At 37.9% G+C, this 21,468-nt stretch overlaps 1 protein-coding gene across 3 annotated transcripts in view; it reads left to right on the top strand.

Annotated features, from left to right (window-relative positions):
• Positions 1 to 21,468, top strand: part of atp6v1h (ATPase H+ transporting V1 subunit H) — a 95,172-nt gene that overhangs the window by 21,192 nt on the left and 52,512 nt on the right. For all 3 annotated transcript variants that reach the window (XM_028803523.2, XM_028803524.2, XM_028803525.2), the window contains exons 5-8: positions 78 to 191; positions 8,598 to 8,702; positions 10,109 to 10,156; positions 19,660 to 19,757. In XM_028803523.2, the coding sequence (XP_028659356.1) occupies positions 78 to 191; positions 8,598 to 8,702; positions 10,109 to 10,156; positions 19,660 to 19,757 (365 nt within the window). The remainder of the gene's footprint in view (positions 1 to 77; positions 192 to 8,597; positions 8,703 to 10,108; positions 10,157 to 19,659; positions 19,758 to 21,468) is intronic.

Here is a 21,468-nt window from a genome sequence, read left to right as displayed (position 1 = left end):
GAACAAATACAAACGTATTGTACAATACAATACAGAAGAAGACTGATTTTATTATAATGTTTCTTTTTTATCCTTAGGAAAATCATCAGCGTGTTAATATATTTTTTGATTATGCAAAAAGGACCAAAAACACTGCCTGGTCATACTTTCTACCTATGTTAAATCGACAAGATTTGTTCACTGTTCATATGGTATGTGAAATATTTTGTGTATATATGTATACTGTATCTTTATTGTTTTCTGAATAAATGTATACACTTTTTTCTTTTCACAGTATAGTAATACCAAACAGCAAAAACATAAAATTTTACTTTCAGGAATTAACAAGCTTTTAAGTTAACTTGAAATTATGTCAATTGAAATGGAGAGATACTTTAGAAATTTATAACTGATAATGTCTTACATGAATCCTTCTGTATTTTGGCATTTTTATGATTAATTTAAACTAATTGGGCTGTGTGCAATTCTACTTTAAATTTTTTTTATTGCCTGTAATTTGCTATTGCTATTTTTTTTCCTGGGATTGAGTTCTAGATATTAGAGGATAGTTGTACCTTCCAGGTTATCATTGCCATTTTTCTTCTATTGCAGGAAACGAATTTGATTATGATAAGGAGCTGCATTGTTTTCAACTTTCCATTTCTCTGTCTGAACATTCACAACTGATATTAAAATCACACAAAACAATTTACTTCACTTGCTCTTTCTAGTTAAGAGGTACAAGAAAATCACTTGGCAATGACAAAGACCATTTTAATCCACTTGTACACTTCTTTAACTTAATAAAATGAGGATGCAATTAAAATAAGAAGTCTTAGAGTTTATAAGAAAGTCTTGTAGTAATAGTTTCAAGACATACATTAAATCTTGATTTGAGTCTTAGAGAATAAAACATTGACCTGGCAGTGCTCAACACTTTTCCAAAGTGCCACCACAAGCTGAATGTAGCTGATGAACCAGCTTCCTGTACTGATTGAAACATCTTGCATGTTTGATTTGTAATTTTTTTTATTTTTTATTTTTTTCATTTACTACAGGGGTATTTCTTCCCATTGCTCATTAAAATGGTTTAGGTACATTATAATTAAAAAAAAAAGTAAAATTTATATGACAATATCATCTTTTAGATATTTAGTTAATCTAAAGTGTTAATAGCTTAATGGAATACTCCACCCAAAAATGATATTTTCTGTACATTTTCAGACACGATTGGTAGGAGGTAAATTCCCCACCATGGACTTTTTTTTTTTTTACATCGTTTGCTAAGTAAAAGTATTGATCACTATTGGCTTGTATTAAATCATATATTTTTCTCTCCGTTCTGCATAAAAATTAGATTTTTTTTCTGCCATCGCTTAAAACATTAATTGGGTAAGTAAAAAACAAAAAAATATAATTTTTGGATGGGGTATTCCTTAGTATTGTGCACCAGACATGATTCTCAAACGTGAATACATATCCGGGGGCAATTCGTTAAATAATTTGTAGTGATTAACGGCAATATCCGCCATTATAAAGGCTACAGCCACAGGGCTTCTTCCTAAAAACTCTCACCTCTAATTCCTTCAGTCCGAGCACTAAACTGTTGTGGTTCGGGGAGAGAGCAGGAGAAACTGAATAAGAGTCGATGCTGAAAGGAAGTAAAAAGCTAAAACTACTGTTATCCATTCCGGAGCTCAGTAGCACAAGGTAACTGAAGCTTAATGATTAATTTGCATGTTGTAATGACAGAGTAGACAGACACACATACACACAAACACACATGCATACATAGAACACTGCACTGCATGGCTTCTGTTTGCTATGGTGTCTCTGTCATTTTGACTATTGTATCAATATATGGCATAACAATAGCAAATGGAGTTTACATAAGCATTGTGGTCTTGATATATACTACATGTTAAAATGCTGAGGCTATAGTCTCGATTGGCACATTTCCATTTCCAAGTAGACAGTAATGTTAACTTCCTTTAGTTACTCATTTAGTTGTGCAGTCAGATGGTGGCTTCTGTGCAGCCTTGTCAGTGCTTTACTGGTGTTGTTTTTTCTGATTTGTTGATTCCAGTGAGTATTAAAATCTGCATCTCCTGTGGCTTTTCATTATCAGTAAACTTAACGGCAGTCCTTTTGACAGGGTGTGACATATTTTGCAGTTCATATTTTCGCAAGCATATCTGTCAGATCTTTCAACCTCAGATAGACTCCTTCACTGTGATCATAACAGTGAACAACAGAGCGCACACACAGCACTTGCACTGTCCATTGAAATATTCAAATGACCTTGTAAGGCTTTTTACTTGAAACAGGTAATGTTCATTTTTAACATCTGCTAGAGATTTTTCAACTGTTCATTGTGATCTGAAGTTTGCTCTTAGTCAGACCAGGTTAACAAGAGAAAACCACTGTTCTTGGCAGTTCAAAATCACCTCTCCTTCTTTGCGCTCCACCTTCATGATGCATTGAACTACTTTAGAAATATGATGCTCAGTGAGTCGCCTAAATGTCCCCACACACAAAATTCACACATGGTTGTTTCCTGATTTCAATAAAATTTAAACATTCCTTTAACATGAAAAGAAAATAAATCAACTATTGAATTTGACTTACCAGTTGATTAGTCAGTTGTTTGATAAATTTAACTTATCATTAACATATACATTCCTTTTTTTATTTTGCCTCAGTAGTTTTGCTTCTTAATTTCAGTCATTTGTATATTATTATTAATTTTGTTGTGTTTTTTTTTTCTTTCACTGTCACCCATTATATAGCCTACTTTAACATTGATATTGTTGCTGAAAACTCTGACAACAAATGTAGATATAGTTAGAGTTTGTTCTCTAATTTGTCCTTATTAATCAGTTTGGTAGACTCAATCAATAAATTCATGAGCTCAGTTTTTTAAAGAATATATTTAATTTAAATAGAAAGATTTCAGAAAATATGTAGCATTGATATTTGCCCATTTTCTCAATGGAAAAATATCACATAATGTGAATTACATTACTTTTAGTTTGCAAAGAACCTTGATTTTAATGTATTAAGTCTCAAGGAAATATATATGGCATCCCCGGGTTACGTACAAGATAGGGACTGAAGGTTTGTACTTAAGTTGAATTTGTATGTAAGTCGGAACAGGTACATTATTTTAATAAATGCTATTGTTGACTGACTGTAACCAAGTGCTCTGCCAATGAATGATGGAGTTTCACCTCTCTCTGACCTTTTTATTTTTTCTACTTTACGAGCTGTATATACCCGGCGTTGCCCGGGGCAGAAGTAACCTAATCGGTCAAACACTTACATATATACCAAAGTAAACCTAATCGGTCAAACAGTTACATATATAAAAAAACCGAACCTAATCGGACAAACAGCTTCATATATACAGAAGCGAACCTAATCGGACAAACAGCTAATCTATATACATAAGCAAACCTAATTGGTCAAACAGTTACATAAATACAAAAGCAAACCTAATCGATGAAACAGCTTCATATATACAGAAGCGAACCTAATTGGTCAAACAGTTATGCATGTGCAGAATGATTTTACAAACATTATGCGTGTTAACAATCATTAAAAAGAAAAGATTGAGGAACTCTTCTTCTATATGTGATGAAGCTGGATGAAGCTGACTTGACGAAGACGTTGGTGGCATAGATTGGTTTTTCTAAAACAGAAGAAAAAAATGAGTATCTATTATTATTTTAAATTACAATGAAAATGAGAACCTTGATTAGAGATAGATTATCCGTATTAAAATATGTGCATGAATAAACTTTTGCTAACTCTCTAGCAAAAGTTTATTCATACAAATTGGCATGGGATGGCTTTGTGAAAAAGTAAAAATTAGATAAAAATAAATTGAGAATGCGTACTTCGATTTGACTGAGATTATCTGTAATGATGAAAAAAAAGTTTAGTATGTTTTTTTTTCCATACGGGAAGGATGTAAAACCTTACATAGGCACCCTTCAGCCCGTACTGAAGGGTAGTGTCAGATTCTTACTGACTAAAAAACACCCTTTTTATTCCACAGCTACCCCAAAAACCACTATTACGCATTACTTTGGGGTGGCAGTAGTTTAGTTATGAAACAGCTGGGTCCTGAAAAAAATCTGTCTTATTAGTGGCTTCATCACATATAGAAGAACAGTTCCTCAATCTTTTCTTTTTAATGATTGTTAACACGCATAATGTTTGTAAAATCATTCTGCACATGCATAACTGTTTGACCAATTAGGTTCGCTTCTGTATATATGAAGCTGTTTGATCGATTAGGTTTGCTTTTGTATTTATGTAACTGTTTGACCAATTAGGTTTGCTTATGTATATAGATTAGCTGTTTGTCCGATTAGGTTCGCTTCTGTATATATGAAGCTGTTTGTCCGATTAGGTTTGGTTTTTTTATATATGTAACTGTTTGACCGATTACGTTTACTTTGGTATATATGTAAGTGTTTGACCGATTAGGTTACTTCTGCCCCGGGCAACGCCGGGTATATACAGCTCGTACACATATATATATATATATATACATATCTACATATATATATATATATATATATATATATATATATATATATATATACATATATACATCCACATATCAACATATATATATACACATATATACACACACACACGCTTTATGGGTGATGATTGTTTTACTGTTTTTATCTTTATTTTATTTTATTGTAGAATCAACTCCTATCTGCGCACAGCAGGGCAGCCGTGGGCGGATGCGTATGGTGTATTCACTCGATGTTATCGTGCATTGCGCTGTCAGTGGTATTTTGATAAAAGAATTTGAACAACATATAAGAAGCGTATAAATTATTAAACAGTAAAACATTAACATTTAAGAAGTAAAGTTACATTAAGTACTACTGCAGTGCCTTCGGGTATACCTCATTTTTTGTTTGCCCATTACATGCTTAAATGTATACATTTTTTGGTGCACCTACCCGAGAACACGCGACATATAACCGAGCGTGGGAGAAGCATGGATTTTAAACACGCGTTGAGTTTATCTGCTGGTCTCCCTCGTGGAATAACTGGTAATGTTTGACTAAAATCTACAGCGAGTAAAACGACATTAGCTCCTTTTTTTTTTTTTACGATCTCTGAGATGTTGGCTTTTTTCGGTTCAAGGCTTCATAAGCTCTTTTATGTTGTATGGTGTACTTATCCCAAACCATCATCTTTGAATGTTGCAAGACTTTCGCCTTGTATGTAGATCGGGGTAATTACATTCATTGCATTCCTAGTCTGAATCACAATGTGATTGTATGGGTGGTTACCTGGCACTGTAGGGTTGCCACCCGTCCTTTAAAATATGGAATCGTGCCGCGTTTGAGAATGAAATTGCGCGTCCCGTTTTGAATCAATACTGGACGGGATTTATCCCGTATTTTTTTTATCATTTTTTTTTTAAAGCAGCGTCTCATGCAAATCATCCCACACGCATTTTATGAAGATGCTTCCTTTCCTACTTTTGATTGGGTAATACTTGATGTCATCGTTAGTTTGATTGGTGTTTTTAACTGTCCAGTGAGTAGGGCGTGTCTTTCAACCGTAAGCAGATTTTTTGCACTGGTATCACTGACCTCGACGACGGCGACGTTATACGTCAAAAATAAATTACGATAAATGACGATTTTAGCGATACTTTATTACGATGGCGGCTACATAGACACGATCAAATAAAAACAAAAAAATCAAATACTCATTCTACATTTTCAAAACGTCGAAAAAACGACGGAATGAAAAAAAGGCCCACCCGACGACCCACCCATTCCATTTTTATATATATAGATTTTCAATGGTGATGGTTTTTCTCTTCTTTACTGTATCACCAGCACTTGCATCAGATTTGTGCTTCAGAGACATTTTTGAAGGGTGAAGACAAAAGGTTAAGATGAGCTCTTCTCCACAGCACTGTACAGCTATCACAGCAGGCAGGCATCCTACGTCAGCACGTCTAGTGTACTGACAAGAGACAACTTCCTGCTATGTACGTAACAGTACAAGCAGGCTTGCTATTGAGAATGAATGGGAGTAGCGAGGGGCGGTTCACCACCCACCCACCACACAGTCACCTCCACTACACTATGCAGCCTGCAACGTGTGTCCGCCCACTGAGAACGAACACGGTGCGGCCAAAGGCATGTAGTGAATCGCCCACCACCGCCCCCATTCAACAGGTAGCCACCCGAAGCACATTACAATGCTACCCCCCGCCACCCCGTTCACCCTTAGTGGCCTCCGTTCAGCCACAACCATGTCGCCACTTTTGCAGCATTACCAGCCGCCCACCAAAAACGATTCGGGGGGAGCCGTGTGTAGTGGGCGGGCAGTGAAACGCCCTATACCGCTCCATCCAGCCTGCATCCAGTCAGGAGCAGTAGCGGTGGACAGCGAACCGCCCCATTAAGCTTCCGTCCTGCACATGAGCGATAGCTGTGTCCCCAGTGACTATGGACCACGGGTCACCGCTCGCTTGCCTCCGGGAGCTGCCCAAGCGACACAGAGACACTACACTGCGCGAGCAGCGAAATTGCACCCCTCCAGCCACTACTTGCAGCATCCTCCAGCCAAAGATGACAGAGCGGCAGTTATTGAGGCACATGCGTCACAGCTGCGGCCTTGTTCGTAAGTCATAGGTCGGATGTCCGTAACCTGGGGACTACCTGTACATCAGTTATGTGAACAATAGCAAATTTTTCAGATGTAGATTTTTTGGTAATTTTTTTCATAACTCCCTTTCACGTTTATAAAATATGATAGATGCACTTTTGGGAAAAATTCTTCACACAATTCTCAAAACTGATCATCTTTGTAAATATGTATGCCAAAATGTATGTTTGTCTTTATTCTAATAGTTTTTATAAGTAATAGAGCTACCCATTGCAATTTGTTGAATTTAAAGTGTTTCTATTGTAACTAGGCAGTTGTTTGAAGCTGTAACTACATTATTAAATTATCAAAGTGAAGTGATTTTTAAATTAAGATCAGGGTCATGATAGCATGACAAATCAGCACTTTAAACTGCACTTCACTTTTTAGGCCATGGGTTCTAATTTCATTGCGTCCTGGTCCCTCTTCTGTCTTTAGACCTTGTATGGTACAAGTCCATAAATAGCTGTTCAATGAGCATCCTTATTGGGTATATGAACCTACTTGTCTGGCAAAAGTGACCTATAGGTTACAACTGTCCTCAAAAGATTTTCAGAATATACTAGATCTTTACCATTTAATTAAGTACAATTCCAAAAGTGCTACTTATGATATCGTGCCCACTAATTAAAGGTATGATTGAAGATTTACTTTTGCACCGCAATGGAAAAAATACTGGGTCCTGAAGATTTGCATTATCTGGACAGAATTTGAAAGTCAAAACAATCTGAGAGCCCCTTGAATGGGCAGAGATTGACTGCAACCAAGAGCTGAGTTTTATATCTGAAGGAGGTTTCTCCTTTAGAGATTAGAACGTAAAGACTTCAGCCGCTTAGGAGGATACAGAGAGGTGCAGTAAGGATGTATTTGTTAACCATCATATTGAGCAAAGCCATCATGTGAAAGAAGCAGGGCAGTGAAGACATGCTTTTAGATCAATCTCTTTTGCTAAGGAACAATTAAAACATGAAGGGTTTGTGGCAATAGATGTTGCCAATTCAAAATAAAGGTGGCTAATATTGTTGAGAAAGTAGCCTCTTGTTTGTTTGTTTCTGGCAAAGTCATTTTGGCACTTCATGTTACTAAGTCTGGCCCCTACACAGTTTGTTCTCAGAGGGGTGAACTTTTCATAGGATTGTTAATAGGTTGAGTTTTTTAAGGAAACTTTTTTTTTAATAACCATTGCAGCTATTAGAAATGGCTAATAGTTTTGTATGTTTTTCCTGTTTGTCTTCTGAAATTTCCTTTGTTTGAGGCATGGTGTTCTTATAGAAACCTTGTGTTGACTGCTTCTCTCTCATGGTACAGGTCTAGGTGTAACCAACACTACAGCTAAGCAAACCTGCTATATATCTACTATGTTCCAGTTGCCATTTTACCAAGAAGTTGGAAATATCTGATGTTGGTTTGTTGATCAGATATGGACATTTTCTCTTAGCTGATGTGCTAAGCACACCTTTATTTACTGTAAATCTCATTAAACAACTTAGGGGCATTTGGGTGACCAAACTCTTGAAATTATAAATATTTTACAATAAATGTAGCACATGTATGCCACAGCTAAACTAGATCGCAGCTGGTATTCAGAATTTATTGTGCAGTTTAGGAATGGTTTGTGTTCTTTAGTCCTTTTGAAAACCCCTATAATTAAGATTTTTGTTAAAGATCCTGTAGTAAATATTGTTTAATGAATTTAACGTTTAAGCTGAATGTTTTGACACTTTTACTTTTTTTGAAATTCACTGGTTTTTCATCTCTATAAGCTCATCTTTAAAATGAAAGAATACTAAATTCAGTTTCTAAATTACTGTTAAAATTACAAAATATATAATTATTTGTTTTGAGATATTAGGACAGCTGTTTTACTTAGTTATTTTTATGTATGTGTTATTTACATTTTATTGCCCACTGAATCACAGGCTGCAAGAATTATAGCAAAACTGGCTGCTTGGGGAAGAGAGATGATGGAGGGTAGTGATTTGAATTATTACTTTAACTGGATCAAAACTCAGCTGAGCTCACAGGTATTTTCCTCTTTTGTAAATAACGAAGAATCAAGTATAAAATGTTTATTAACGTCTCCAATGCATTTAGTCCTGTATATTTTAAACAGTGTTCAAATTTAAAAGATTATCAAGAAGAGATGCTATCTGAATCACTGTAGTTAAATGATTAAGGAATTGTTACAGACATTCTGAAAAGTTGAAAAATAGCATATAGCATATAACACTGTCAAACCCATTTAATCCTGTTCAAATGAAAAATAGTTGTGAATGTTATGGTGCATCATTTTAGCTTTCCAAACAATACCTGAGAAACTCTTCTGCATGGACAGAAGAGGAAACAAAATAAATATGATGGCAGATGTTTTTTTTCTCACATAGTTTTTGTCATGCCCCAGAATGAGGCAATGTCTATATGGAATTTTTCTTTTGTAATCTTGAAAAAATTATGTTAGTGTAATTATTTCTTCAAGCATGTACAACAGCAGTATAATTAAATGTGAAACAGTTAAAATGTACAAACAACAGGTAACTGGCAATAAAATGTGTGTGTCTTCATTTATTTTAACATTGAATTGGACTACCCTTAGCTGTCGGAACGGATTTTTAGTACTGTACTGAATGGAATTAGACATTGTCCTTCCAAATATAATCACTTGATGTTATGGGGATGGTAGAAAATGGTGCTTTATGTGCCACCCCTGAATTTTGCAGTGGTGATTATTTAGATAGATAGATAGATAGATAGATAGATAGATAGATAGATAGATAGATAGATAGATAGATAGATAGATAGATAGATAGATAGATAGATAGATAGATAGATAGATAGATAGATACATACATACATACATACATACATACATACATACATACATACTTTATTAATCCCAAGGGGAAATTCACATCACATTACATTTAAGTTGTAATGAAGACAGTTCACGTCCAATGCTCTTAACATAGATTCTCTTCCCTTGTGAACCTGAGCTGTATTAAATGGGTTTGCGAATGTTGTTAGAAAAGGTTATGATTCAGAATAGCAATCAGATGACTTAGATTTAGATTCTGTATTTTTTGGAATAGTAGGTAAATTGGAAATTGAGTTTAATTGTGATCAAGGTTTGCCTTTAAAAGTATTTAGTAAGTTATAGAATTAGCAAAAGATATATTTTTTAAAAACAAATTTTTAAGTGTTTTTGTCACTAAGTCAAATGCTAGTATTAACTGGGGACACTTTTGTTTACTGTGTTTTTTTTTTATTCAAAATTTCCAGAAGCTAAAGTAGTAAATATTTTTATTTCTTAAAATTACTTTTGTATTACAAAAGCCAATTTAGTTTAATGACAAGAATACTTGATCATTTGAAGTCTCTTGTGTATTTTTCCTTTAATTGTGTTTTTTGTTGTTTCTACTTTTTTAATATGTAGAAACTGCGTGCAACAGGTGCTGAGACTGGAATAGTTTCTTCTGGTGATGTAAGTATATAGCAGTGAAGCTTCTGTTTCTACTGTAATAATTTTTTTTAACTTTGTGGCATGTCCCTATCTGGAAAGGGAAGGGTGATTGCCTGGATTGCAGCAACTACAGGGGGATAACACTGCTCTCGGTGCCGGGTAAGGTCCTTGCTAAGGTCGTCCTCAATAGGATCCGTGATCACTTGCTCACCTACCAGCAACCGAAACAGTCTTGTTTTACGCCAAAGAAGTCTACCATCGACCGTATCCTGGCACTGAGGGTTCTCATGGAGCGCAAACGTGAATATTGGGAGAGTTTCTTTGCAGCCTTTGTTGATTTTCGTAAAGCGTTCGACTCAGTTGATCGAGCTGCCCTGTGGGACATCCTGAGGGTTCGCGGGATCCCCTAGAGCCGGGGTACTCAATAGGCGGACTCCGGTCCGCATCCGGACCCAAATACGGTTAAAATCTGGACCGACACCAAAACAAACATGCAAATTTAATCATAATCCAAATGAGTTCTCAATGAAGTGCGCAATTGTGATTCCGCGCGATATATCTTTGAGGTTTCTACTCGGTTTGGTTGCTTCATCTATGTCCAGTCACAGCAGCTGTAACAGTATCATCATAGCAATGTTCCCACTACTCCCCGCCTCCCCCCCAATACTCGCTCGCTCGCTCATTCACGGCAGCCAGATTTATGTACCGGTCACGTGCTCTGGGTCAGGCCGGTGAACAGGCAGTCTCATCACTTGCAGGCAGTGCAAATTTCGATAACTGAATTTTTTTTTTGCTGACTGAAAGTGAAGATGGCTGGCTCAAGACAGTACATTGATAAGAAAAGAAAAGTTGATTTTGAAAACCGCGAATTTAAGAGTGAGTGGACAGAAAAGTATGCGTTCGTGCTCCCCGTGGGAAGCAGAAAACCAATGTGTTTAATCTGCAACGAGACGGTAGCAATAATCAAAAGTGGTAATGTGAAACGCCATTATGAAACCAAGCATGCACATTTCGAACAAAATTACCCTCAGAACTCAGAGGTAAGGACCATAAAAATAAACCAGCTGAAATCATCATATGAAGCTACAAGCAGTGTAATAGTTAGATCAGCCACACAACAGGAGCGGGCAACAGAAGCCTCACTAAGAGTAGCATGGGTCCTGGGAAAAAACAAGAAACCCTTCTCTGATGCTGAAGTAGTCAAAGAGTGTATGAGTGAAGTGGTGACTGCTCTGTTTGAAGGGACTCAAAAGGATGAAATAATCCAGAAAATAAACCAAATACCCTGTTTTGATTCCACTGCTGCAAGACGAGCTGAAATACTCGCTGATGATTTGCTTGAACAACTTAGTTCTGCTATAAAAAAAGCCAAATTCATTTCATTGGCTGTGGATGAATCCACAGATATCACGGACAATGCACAACTCATGGTCTTTGTCAGATTTTTTGATGAAGAAAAGGGAGAATTTCATGAAGATGTTTTGGGTCTCACAAACCTCCATGGACACACAAGGGGGGATGATATCTATGAAGCAGTGACACAGATGCTTAGAGACAGAGCGATAGACCTGAAGCATGTTGTTTCCATTGCTAGTGATGGCGCACCATGTATGATTGGGAAAGAGAGGGGATTAGTGTCACGCTTGAGAACTCACCACCCTGACCTCATGGCATATCACTGCATAATTCACCAGATGGTTTTGTGTGCCAGCCTTGGAGAAAGGTACTCAGAAGTCATGACAACAGTCTTGAAACTAGTCAATTATCTGAGAGCATCCTCTGCTTTGCAACATCGTTTATTGCGCTCATTTCTAATAGAGGTGAATGCAACATTTGATGGTTTGCTCCTTCACAACAATGTCCGGTGGCTTAGTAAAGGCAAGGTACTGGAACGTTTTTGGGCACTGCGGAAAGAGCTGGAGACATTTCTGTTGGATCAGAAGAGTGCAAAAGCCAAACCGTTTGTGGATTTCATGAAGAATGACAAGAAAATGGAAATTGTTGCTTTTCTAACGGACATTACTTCCCATCTTAATGACCTTAATATGAAGCTCCAAGGCAAAAACAGCACAGTGTGTGACCTCATGTTAGCTGTCCGTGCTTTCCAGAGGAAGCTGGAGGTGTTCAAATGTGACTTACAGCAGGACCTGCTTCACTTCCCAAGACTTTTGGATCAGACTGCAGGAAAACATCACCATCGCAATTATGCTGAATTCCTGGACAAGCTGATTAAAAATTTCCAAACTCGCTTTGAAGATTTCCCTTTGGGAAAACAAGTCTTGCTCTGCATCGAAAATCCATTTCTTGTCAAAAATATTGCAGAATTCTCAAATGAAGCCACAAAAGTCTTCCAATGGGCCAGTGCTGCTTCTCTGCAAACAGAGTTAATTGAGCTACAAGAAAACCTAGCACTGCAGGAATCTCACTGTGACCTTGTCACCTTCTGGACAAAGATGGTTACTGCGGCAGGTGTTCCTCTCCTGCAGAAGATGGCCCTTCAAATTCTTACAATGTTTCCCTCAACGTACTGCTGTGAATCTGCCTTTTCCACTATGAACATGGTGAAAAACACATACCGCAACACCCTCACCAATGAACATTTACATCAGTGCCTCCGCCTTGCCCTCACACCTTTTATGCCCAAGTTCAAACAACTGGTGGCACAAAGAAGGTGTCACCTTTCACACTAAAAGGCCTACCATGTCATTTTTTTTGTGTATAGTTCTAAAGTTTTGGGGATTGCCTTTTTTTGGAGTTCTCTATTTGGAATTTGACCGTCACTTTTCCGGACCTCAGACTGAATGGAAATTTAGTAAGTGGACCTTTCAAATTTATATTTGAGTAGCCCTGCCCTAGAGGTTGCTGGATATCATGGCCGGCCTGTACACTGGTACTGTGAGTGCTGTGCAGAGTGGAGCCAGAATCTCTGTTTTTCCCAGTTGATTCTGGGGTTCATCACGGGTATGTTCTTTCTTCTACTCTGTTCAATGCTTGTATGGACTGGGCGTTGGGCAAGGTTGTGGGGTCCAATGGCTGTGGGGCATCTGTTGGTGAAGAAAGACTCACGGATCTTGACTTTGCTGAAGATGCTGTGTTCTTCGCAGAGTCAATGGTGGCTCTGATCGGGGCGCTTAAGAGACTGAGCGAGGAGTTCAGGTGTCTGGGCTTGCAAGTGTCCTGGATAAAAACCAGATCCAGGCCTTTAATGACCTCTTGGGCACATCAGCAGTGTGTCTGTTGGCAGAGAGAGTGTCGACCTTGTCAAGAGGTTTACTTAGTGACATTCATGTCTCTGGTGACTCTTCCTATGAAGTCAGCAGATGGATTGGGAGAGCATGGGGGTCATGAGGTCGCTGGAAAGGGGTGTGTGACGCTCACGATATCTATGCAAAAGGACAAAGGTCCAAGTCTTTTAGAGTCCTGGTGCTTCCTGTCTTGCTGTATGGTTGCGAGACATGGACGCTATCCAGTGACCTGAGATGAAGACTGGACTCCTTTGGTACCGTGTCTCTCCGGAAAATCCTTGGGTACCATTGGTTTGACTTTGTGTCAAATGAGCAGTTGCTCCATATGGAGTCCCGAATGAGGCAAATTACCTGTATTGTGAGGGAGCATTAGTTACAGCATTACAGCCATGTGGCGCGTTTCCCCAAGGGTGATCCGGCTCGTAGGATCCTCATTGTTGGGGACCTGAGTGGTTGGACCAGGCCAAGGGGTCGCCCACGTAACACCTGGCTGCGGCAGATAGAGGGTCATTTCCGGAGGGTGGGACTGGACTGCGTGTCTGCCTGGGGGGTTGCCAACCGGGACCCCGAGTTGTTTTGTCGTGTAGTGGGTGTGGCAACACACTGTACCAGTGCATGTGTTGGATCTTTCTTTCGATAACCATGTTCTTGTAGCCTGATCTTCACAGAATGTCAAGGCTGGTCAACAGCTCCTTTCTTGCTTTAGTAATGTTATATGCTGAGCAGTGATCACTGATGTATAAGCAGTGAATAGCGACAGTAGGTTTTCCACATAATATACACAGCACAAACCATACAAGAGACAACATTTATCAAATTTTTTGCTAAATTCTTCAGATCCAGAGCAGCCACTGTATATACATATACCACCATCTAGCTGCGGGAAAAATAAGGAAGCAAGTATTGCTCACTAATTTTCTAGTTCTTGAGATGATAGAGCCCCTTAGAGTTTTCAGTTAATATTTTCTGAATGGGCACAGTATTTTTGTGAGATTACATATCTATCATTGACTGTTAGGAAATTCTCCTTCCTCTAATTAACATCCCATTCCGTACCCCAGATGGTGGGAAGACTGAAGGAAGTCATTTCAGAGAAAGACTGAGGTGAATTGATAGAGGAAATTAAGTCATTAAGGATGGTAGGTTTCTATTGTTACTTTAGTATAAGTTTAACAACTTGGTGTGACTGTGCGGGTGGGCTTCATGCTACCGGGGCCACCAGGAGCCTCTTGAATCACCACCACCAGTAAAGTTTTCGAGGGATGAGCTCAGCAAATAAGGATACCACACAAAGCAAGGTCAAGGTGCAGTGTGCTCAGAGCTTTTATTAACAACTTGCAAAATACCCACGCTTCGCAGCGGAGAAGTAGTGTGTTAAAGAGGTTATGTAAACATATATATATATACATATACATATCTACATATACACATATCTACATATACATATATATACATACATATACACATCCACATATACATATATATACATGTACAAATTTACACATCTACATATATATATACATATAAATATATACATATCTACATATATATACACATGCACATATATATATATAAATATAGACATACATATATACATACATACATACTGTACATTCACACATATATATATATATTCACGGTATTCGTAGTCTGAATCACAATCTGATTGTATGAGTGGTTACCTACCAGGTAATGCTTATGGTTGGCCAGCAAGTCAGCTAACATCCGCCACGGTGCCTTCAGTTGTGAGAAGCAGATCATAGAATGGTTGAAAATAGTTTACTGTCAAATAATGCAGAGTATGCGACACGTGTTTCGCCCTAATTCTTGGCTCATCAGGCGTACACACTCACTGCACTCCCTTACGGGAATCGAACCTCGGACGTCAGCGCTAGAGGCAAAGCCCCTAACATTGCGCCACGGCGTGTGGTTCGTTTATTTGACAGCATGTAGATCGGGGTAATTACATTCACGGCATTCGTAGTCTGAATTACAATCTGATTGTATAGGTGGTTACCTACCAGGTAACGCTTATGGTTGGCCAGCAAGTCAGCTAACATCAGCCACGGTGCCTTCAGTTGTGAGAAGCAGATCATAGAATGGTTGAAAATAGTTTACTGTCAAACACTGCAAAGAGTACGCGACACGTGTTTCTCCCTAATTCTTGGCTCATCAGGCGTACACACTCACTGCACTCCCTTACGGGAATCGAACCTCGGACGTCAGCGCTAGAGGGGCTTCGCAGTGGTGAAGTATTGCTTTTAAATTTTAATTAAGAAGAAAAGAAAACCTTTTTAAATTGAGGGAAAATATACCAATAACAATTTGTTAAGGATCTGTTTTTTGTGAAGCTGCCTTTACACAGCCTGTCCGCTGTTTTATAAATGAACGCCATATAAGGCCGTCCTTTCTCCTTGCTTAGCGGTTCTATATTGTTTTATTGTTCGTTTATTATGATTGTTATAGTTCTCTTTGTATACCACGTTGTCAGTTCAGCACTCCGGTTGTAATATGACCAAGTCGTGCAAGCTTACTGTTGAGAATGCAATGTATAGTTGTACAGGAGAAAAGCAATCTTGCCAAACTTAATTTAAACTTACGGTTTACACCGTGCTTTGTTTCCGCCTTAGCTGCACTTATGAATATGCTTGTATGCGTCACTCGCTCGCTTCTTGTTGTTTCGCTGCCTTCTCAATTGTGTAATGAATGTTTTCTTCAGCGCTCTTTGGGGCTCTTCCTTGTTTTCTACGTACTGCATTCACAGTCAGTTCACGTGATTACGTGGGAGGCGTGATGACGCGATACGCAACCCCGCCTCCCACGGCCAGCGAGCTGCAGTCCATTACAGTATATGGACAAAAAAGAGGTTCCAGTTATGACCGTTACGCTTTGAATTTCGAAATGAAACCTGCCTAACTTTTGTAAGTAAGCTGTAAGGAATGAGCCTGCCAAATTTCAGCCTTCCACCTACATGGGAAGTTGGAGAATTAGTGATGAGTGAGTGAGTCAGTGAGGGCTTTGCCTTTTATTAGTATAGAAAAAACTAAACAAAACAAAGTTTCGAAAAAGTGCAGTGCTTAAGGAAAGTTCAGTAAATAAATAATCTAATTAAAAACAAAGGTGAGGTGGAGGATAAAATCAGAATAAATAAATTCATTAAAACGAATTTAAAACCAACTGGCAGAAAAGTGTCATCGATGGCGGCTCCTCTGCTTATCCCATACTGGCCTTGCAGAGGAGTCACCCTAACAACAGATGCAGCTGACCTTCCCCAGGGCACGCTCCTGGTCACTCCTGCTTCTCAGACATGTTCAGCTGGTGTGAACCAGTTCCACCCCCACAAGTGTCGGCCACACTCCTGTCCAGTGGCTGTCATCCCAGCTTGCCTGCCTTCTCTCTCCCGAGCCTGCTTTCTTCAGCTCACTCACACTGGCTCCTTCCACCTCTGCCTTCTGCTTTCCCTTTAACCTCCATTCTCTTCTTGTTTTTTTCCTTTCTCCTCTCTCGCATTCACACTTCCATTTTTATGATGGGGATGTGGCATAGCTGTGGCAATCAACAGGTCAGACATCTATTAAGGTCTTGAACAATCCTGTACATGAAATGCAGGGCCGTCCGCTCCCGCATTGTGCACGGGAACCACTCTCGCCCCACCACCACACCCCCACCTAAAGGTGCAAGTCTGGCGATTATGTAAAAGGTGCAAATCAGCCATGGACCTCGCTCTTGGGAACAGGGTTAGTGTTTCATTAATGTTAAATATCATAATAGTGTTAGCAACTATTTCTTCGCTGTTACTTTAGGACATTATGATAATTCTGATGAGATCAGAACAATTCTCTTTTTGTTGCTTTTCTCCTTTTTTCCCCAAATTTGAATACAAAGCTTCAAAACACCACATTTGTTCTTTCTTACAAGTCAGTTAAAATTAAGGCAAAGGAAAAATGCTAATTTAGCTTTGGTAATTATTTCCTAATTAGGAAATTGGCTATTTTAATGTGACAGATCTTCCTCGTACACCAGTTTTATTTATTCTTGAAATTTTAAGGAGGCCTCGATTTTGAGATCTCAAAATGCATGCAGTGATAGGTTCTGAAAGGTAAGGAGATTACACAAAATGAAAGAAGTAGGATTTAAAATCAGCTCTTTTCTGGAACCCATTGAAATGATGTAAGAACCTGGATTATTCAGTTATATCATTTAGTTCAAGTTATGATCTTTGCTTCCTTTTTAAAGTTAACAATAGTAGTTTGTTTGGAAAGACAGTAAAAAATTAAATATTCAATTTTACTTGAGATGAATAATATAACTTTTCAACATCCTGCATTCTAAAGAACCTATTTTGCAGTATTTCTAATCTGGAAGAATCAGGTTTTAAAAAGCATAAAAATAGTAATGATAATTGTAATACTTCAGTTTGAACCGACTTACTTTATATAAGGTGCCCCACTTCCAGTTAGTTATATGGATAAATTACAGCAGGACAAGTCCACATGCCAAGAAGCAGAGATCATCAGCCATGTAGCTGGAAAGAATAGTTTAAGTAGAGGGGATATTTTCTAAGTAGGTTACATACTTAGAAAAAGGGGAACATTGACTTGTAGCTTTAATGTAAAAAACAAAACCGTGTAAGAGAGACAAACAAAAAGGAATATTGATTCAGTAACATCAGTGCACAGGTATACAGATTTGCCAATATATAATTAATGGTGTCAGCATGACAGTAGTGTACTTATTAGTGAAGTGTTTTTGTTTTTCGTTTATTGGGAGACAAGCAATGGAGTTGTAGTGAGTAATGAGAAGTTATACCAGATAGTCAAACAACTGAGATGAATGATGCAAGATTATGGGATTAGTTATGATTAAATAACTAATATAGTCAATAGTAAAGCCTTAGTCAACCAATATAGCCTTACAAATTTACCTTTTCTATGAGATTTCTTACCAGTCACTGCTGTAATGGAGTTATGATTTCATCTGTTTAGCCTGTACAATATAGTCTTAATTGCAATAGAGAGACCAGTAATTCAGTGAACCACCCATGATAAATAGCCTAAAATAGGCACACATTACAATTAATTTATCTGGGTATTTTTACAGTTCTGTATTAGCATTTTAAGGACATGTGCTTCAAACACTTACAGCATTTTTTCCATTATTTATTCCCGAGCTGGCAGTAACCCTGCTATTGTGATGGCTCAGCTTTAATTAAGTGTAATAATATTAAACATTTTCTTTTATTTTCAAAACTCAGACTGTTTACATTTCTCAGACATCTTTGCCGAACTATAATAGGGTCCAAAAATTAATTCCATTTTGACTATTTAAATTGTCAAAGGAAGGATGGCTATAGGTCACATTTTTGGCTGACACAGTTTGAACCAAGAGTTGCAGAATCTTCCAAAAGCAATGCCGGTTTGATTTGGCTCTCTGGTATTCAGAGTTTTGGCCCCATTTTTGAATGACTATACTGTATGTTCTTTACATATACTTGTTTACACAGAGCACATCATTGTTTCCTTGAGCGGCTATCTTATGATTACAAATTAACTGTTCTCAGACTTGAAGTTTTAAAAAAACTGTAGGACCAGAAACTAGTTTTGTAAATTTCAAATCCTGGCAAAGTTGGAATTTTAAGGCTAGTGTAGATTTAACCCTTCAATAATGTGCATCCCTGTTGTAATCTTGAAAATGAGTCCTTATCAGCATTGCAATATGAAGCACGATATATTTAAGCAATTTTTAAATGGTAGTTACAATTAACTGCACTAATTAACAGCTTTATCTTTACATCATGCCTCCAATATAATCACACTATGGTTTGTTTCCCCATGCAATATGTTTCTTTACCCATGTGACAGTAAAAAGTCTGTTTTTTTTTGTTTTTGTTTTCTAGTTGCATAGGACATAGGACCAATATGTGTACAGTGCATATGTATAACTGTTTATTTTAATGTGCATGTTTTTTTAAATGTAGGTAAATTAGATTTAACATCACTTTATATTATCTTTGAAATGTTACAGTAAATTGCACTGAAAAATACTTTTAAGTAAAAGATTATAAATTCATTATAACTAGTGCATTTATATTTTCCTTTACTTAAAGAACAGCATCAATTTAGGAATGATTTGCATTCTGCCAAATTCTTGCTTTTGTAGCGAGATTTAAAAGAACAATTAACCAAACTAATTTCTAAAACATTTTTTCCACAGCTATATTGGTTTTGTATATGCAAATCTGCAATGTTTTATTTTTTATTTATTTTTCTTACTTTTCAGAGTTCTCAATATGTGCAGTGTGTTGCAGGCTGCTTACAGTTAATGCTAAGAGTTAATGAATACCGGTTTGCTTGGGTCGAGGCTGATGGAGTCAACTGGTAAGCCAGAAGACTTGATACTTTCAGTCTTTTGACACAGAATGCATATATAATTATATAGCCAGATTACAGTGGTGTGAAAAACTATTTGCTCCCTTCCTGATTTCTTATTCTTTTGCATGTTTGTCACACAAAATGTTTCTGATCATCAAACACATTTAACCATTAGTCAAATATAACACAAGTAAACACAAAATGCAGTTTGTAAATGGTGGTTTTTATTATTTAGGGAGAAAAAAAAATCCAAACCTACATGGCCCTGTGTGAAAAAGTAATTGCCCCCTGAACCTAATAACTGGTTGGGCCACCCTTAGCAGCAATAACTGCAATGAAGCGTTTGCGATAACTTGCAATGAGTCTTTTACAGCGCTCTGGAGGAATTTTGGCCCACTCATCTTTGCAAAATTGTTGTAATTCAGCTTTATTTGAGGGTTTTCTAGCATGAACCGCCTTTTTAAGGTCATGCCATAGCATCTCAATTGGATTCAGGTCAGGACTTTGACTAGGCCACTCCAAAGTCTTCATTTTGTTTTTCTTCAGCCATTCAGAGGTGGATTTGCTGGTGTGTTTTGGGTCATTGTCCTGTTGCAGCACCCAAGATCGCTTCAGCTTGAGTTGACGAACAGATGGCCGGACATTCTCCTTCAGGATTTTTTGGTAGACAGTAGAATTCATGGTTCCATCTATCACAGCAAGCCTTCCAGGTCCTGAAGCAGCAAAACAACCCCAGACCATCACATTACCACCACCATATTTTACTGTTGGTATGATGTTCTTTTTCTGAAATGCTGTGTTCCTTTTACGCCAGATGTAACGGGACATTTGCCTTCCAAAAAGTTCAACTTTTGACTCATCAGTCCACAAGGTATTTTCCCAAAAGTCTTGGCAATCATTGAGATGTTTCTTAGCAAAATTGAGACAAGCCCTAATGTTCTTTTTGCTTAACAGTGGTTTGCGTCTTGGAAATCTGCCATGCAGGCCATTTTTGCCCAGTCTCTTCCTTATGGTGGAGTCGTGAACACTGACCTTAATTGAGGCAAGTGAGGCCTGCAGTTCTTTAGACGTTGTCCTGGGGTCTTTTGTGACCTCTTGGATGAGTCGTCTCTGCGCTCTTGGGGTAATTTTGGTCGGCCGGCCACTCCTGGGAAGGTTCACCACTGTTCCATGTTTTTGCCATTTGTGGATAATGGCTCTCACTGTGGTTCGCTGGAGTCCCAAAGCTTTAGAAATGGCTTTATAACCTTTACCAGACTGATAGATCTCAATTACTTCTGTTCTCATTTGTTCCTGAATTTCTTTGGATCTTGGCATGATGTCTAGCTTTTGAGGTGCTTTTGGTCTACTTCTCTGTGTCAGGCAGCTCCTATTTAAGTGATTTCTTGATTGAAACAGGTGTGGCAGTAATCAGGCCTGGGGTGGCTACGGAAATTGAACTCAGGTGTGATACACCACAGTTAGGTTATTTTTTAACAAGGGGGCAATTACTTTTTCACAAAGGGCCATGTAGGTTTGGATTTTTTTTCTCCCTAAATAATAAAAACCATCATTTAAAAACTGCATTTTGTGTTTACTTGTGTTATATTTGACTAATGGTTAAATGTGTTTGATGATCAGAAACATTTTGTGTGACAAACATGCAAAAGAATAAGAAATCAGGAAGGGGGCAAATAGTTTTTCACACCACTGTATTTTGTGGGTATTCAAACTAAGT

The sequence above is a fragment of the Erpetoichthys calabaricus genome, chromosome 6 (genome assembly GCF_900747795.2).
Source record: "Erpetoichthys calabaricus chromosome 6, fErpCal1.3, whole genome shotgun sequence".
Lineage (NCBI taxonomy): Eukaryota > Metazoa > Chordata > Cladistia > Polypteriformes > Polypteridae > Erpetoichthys > Erpetoichthys calabaricus.
Note: the sequence above shows the minus strand (reverse complement) of the source record. Positions and strands in the feature narration are given on the sequence as shown.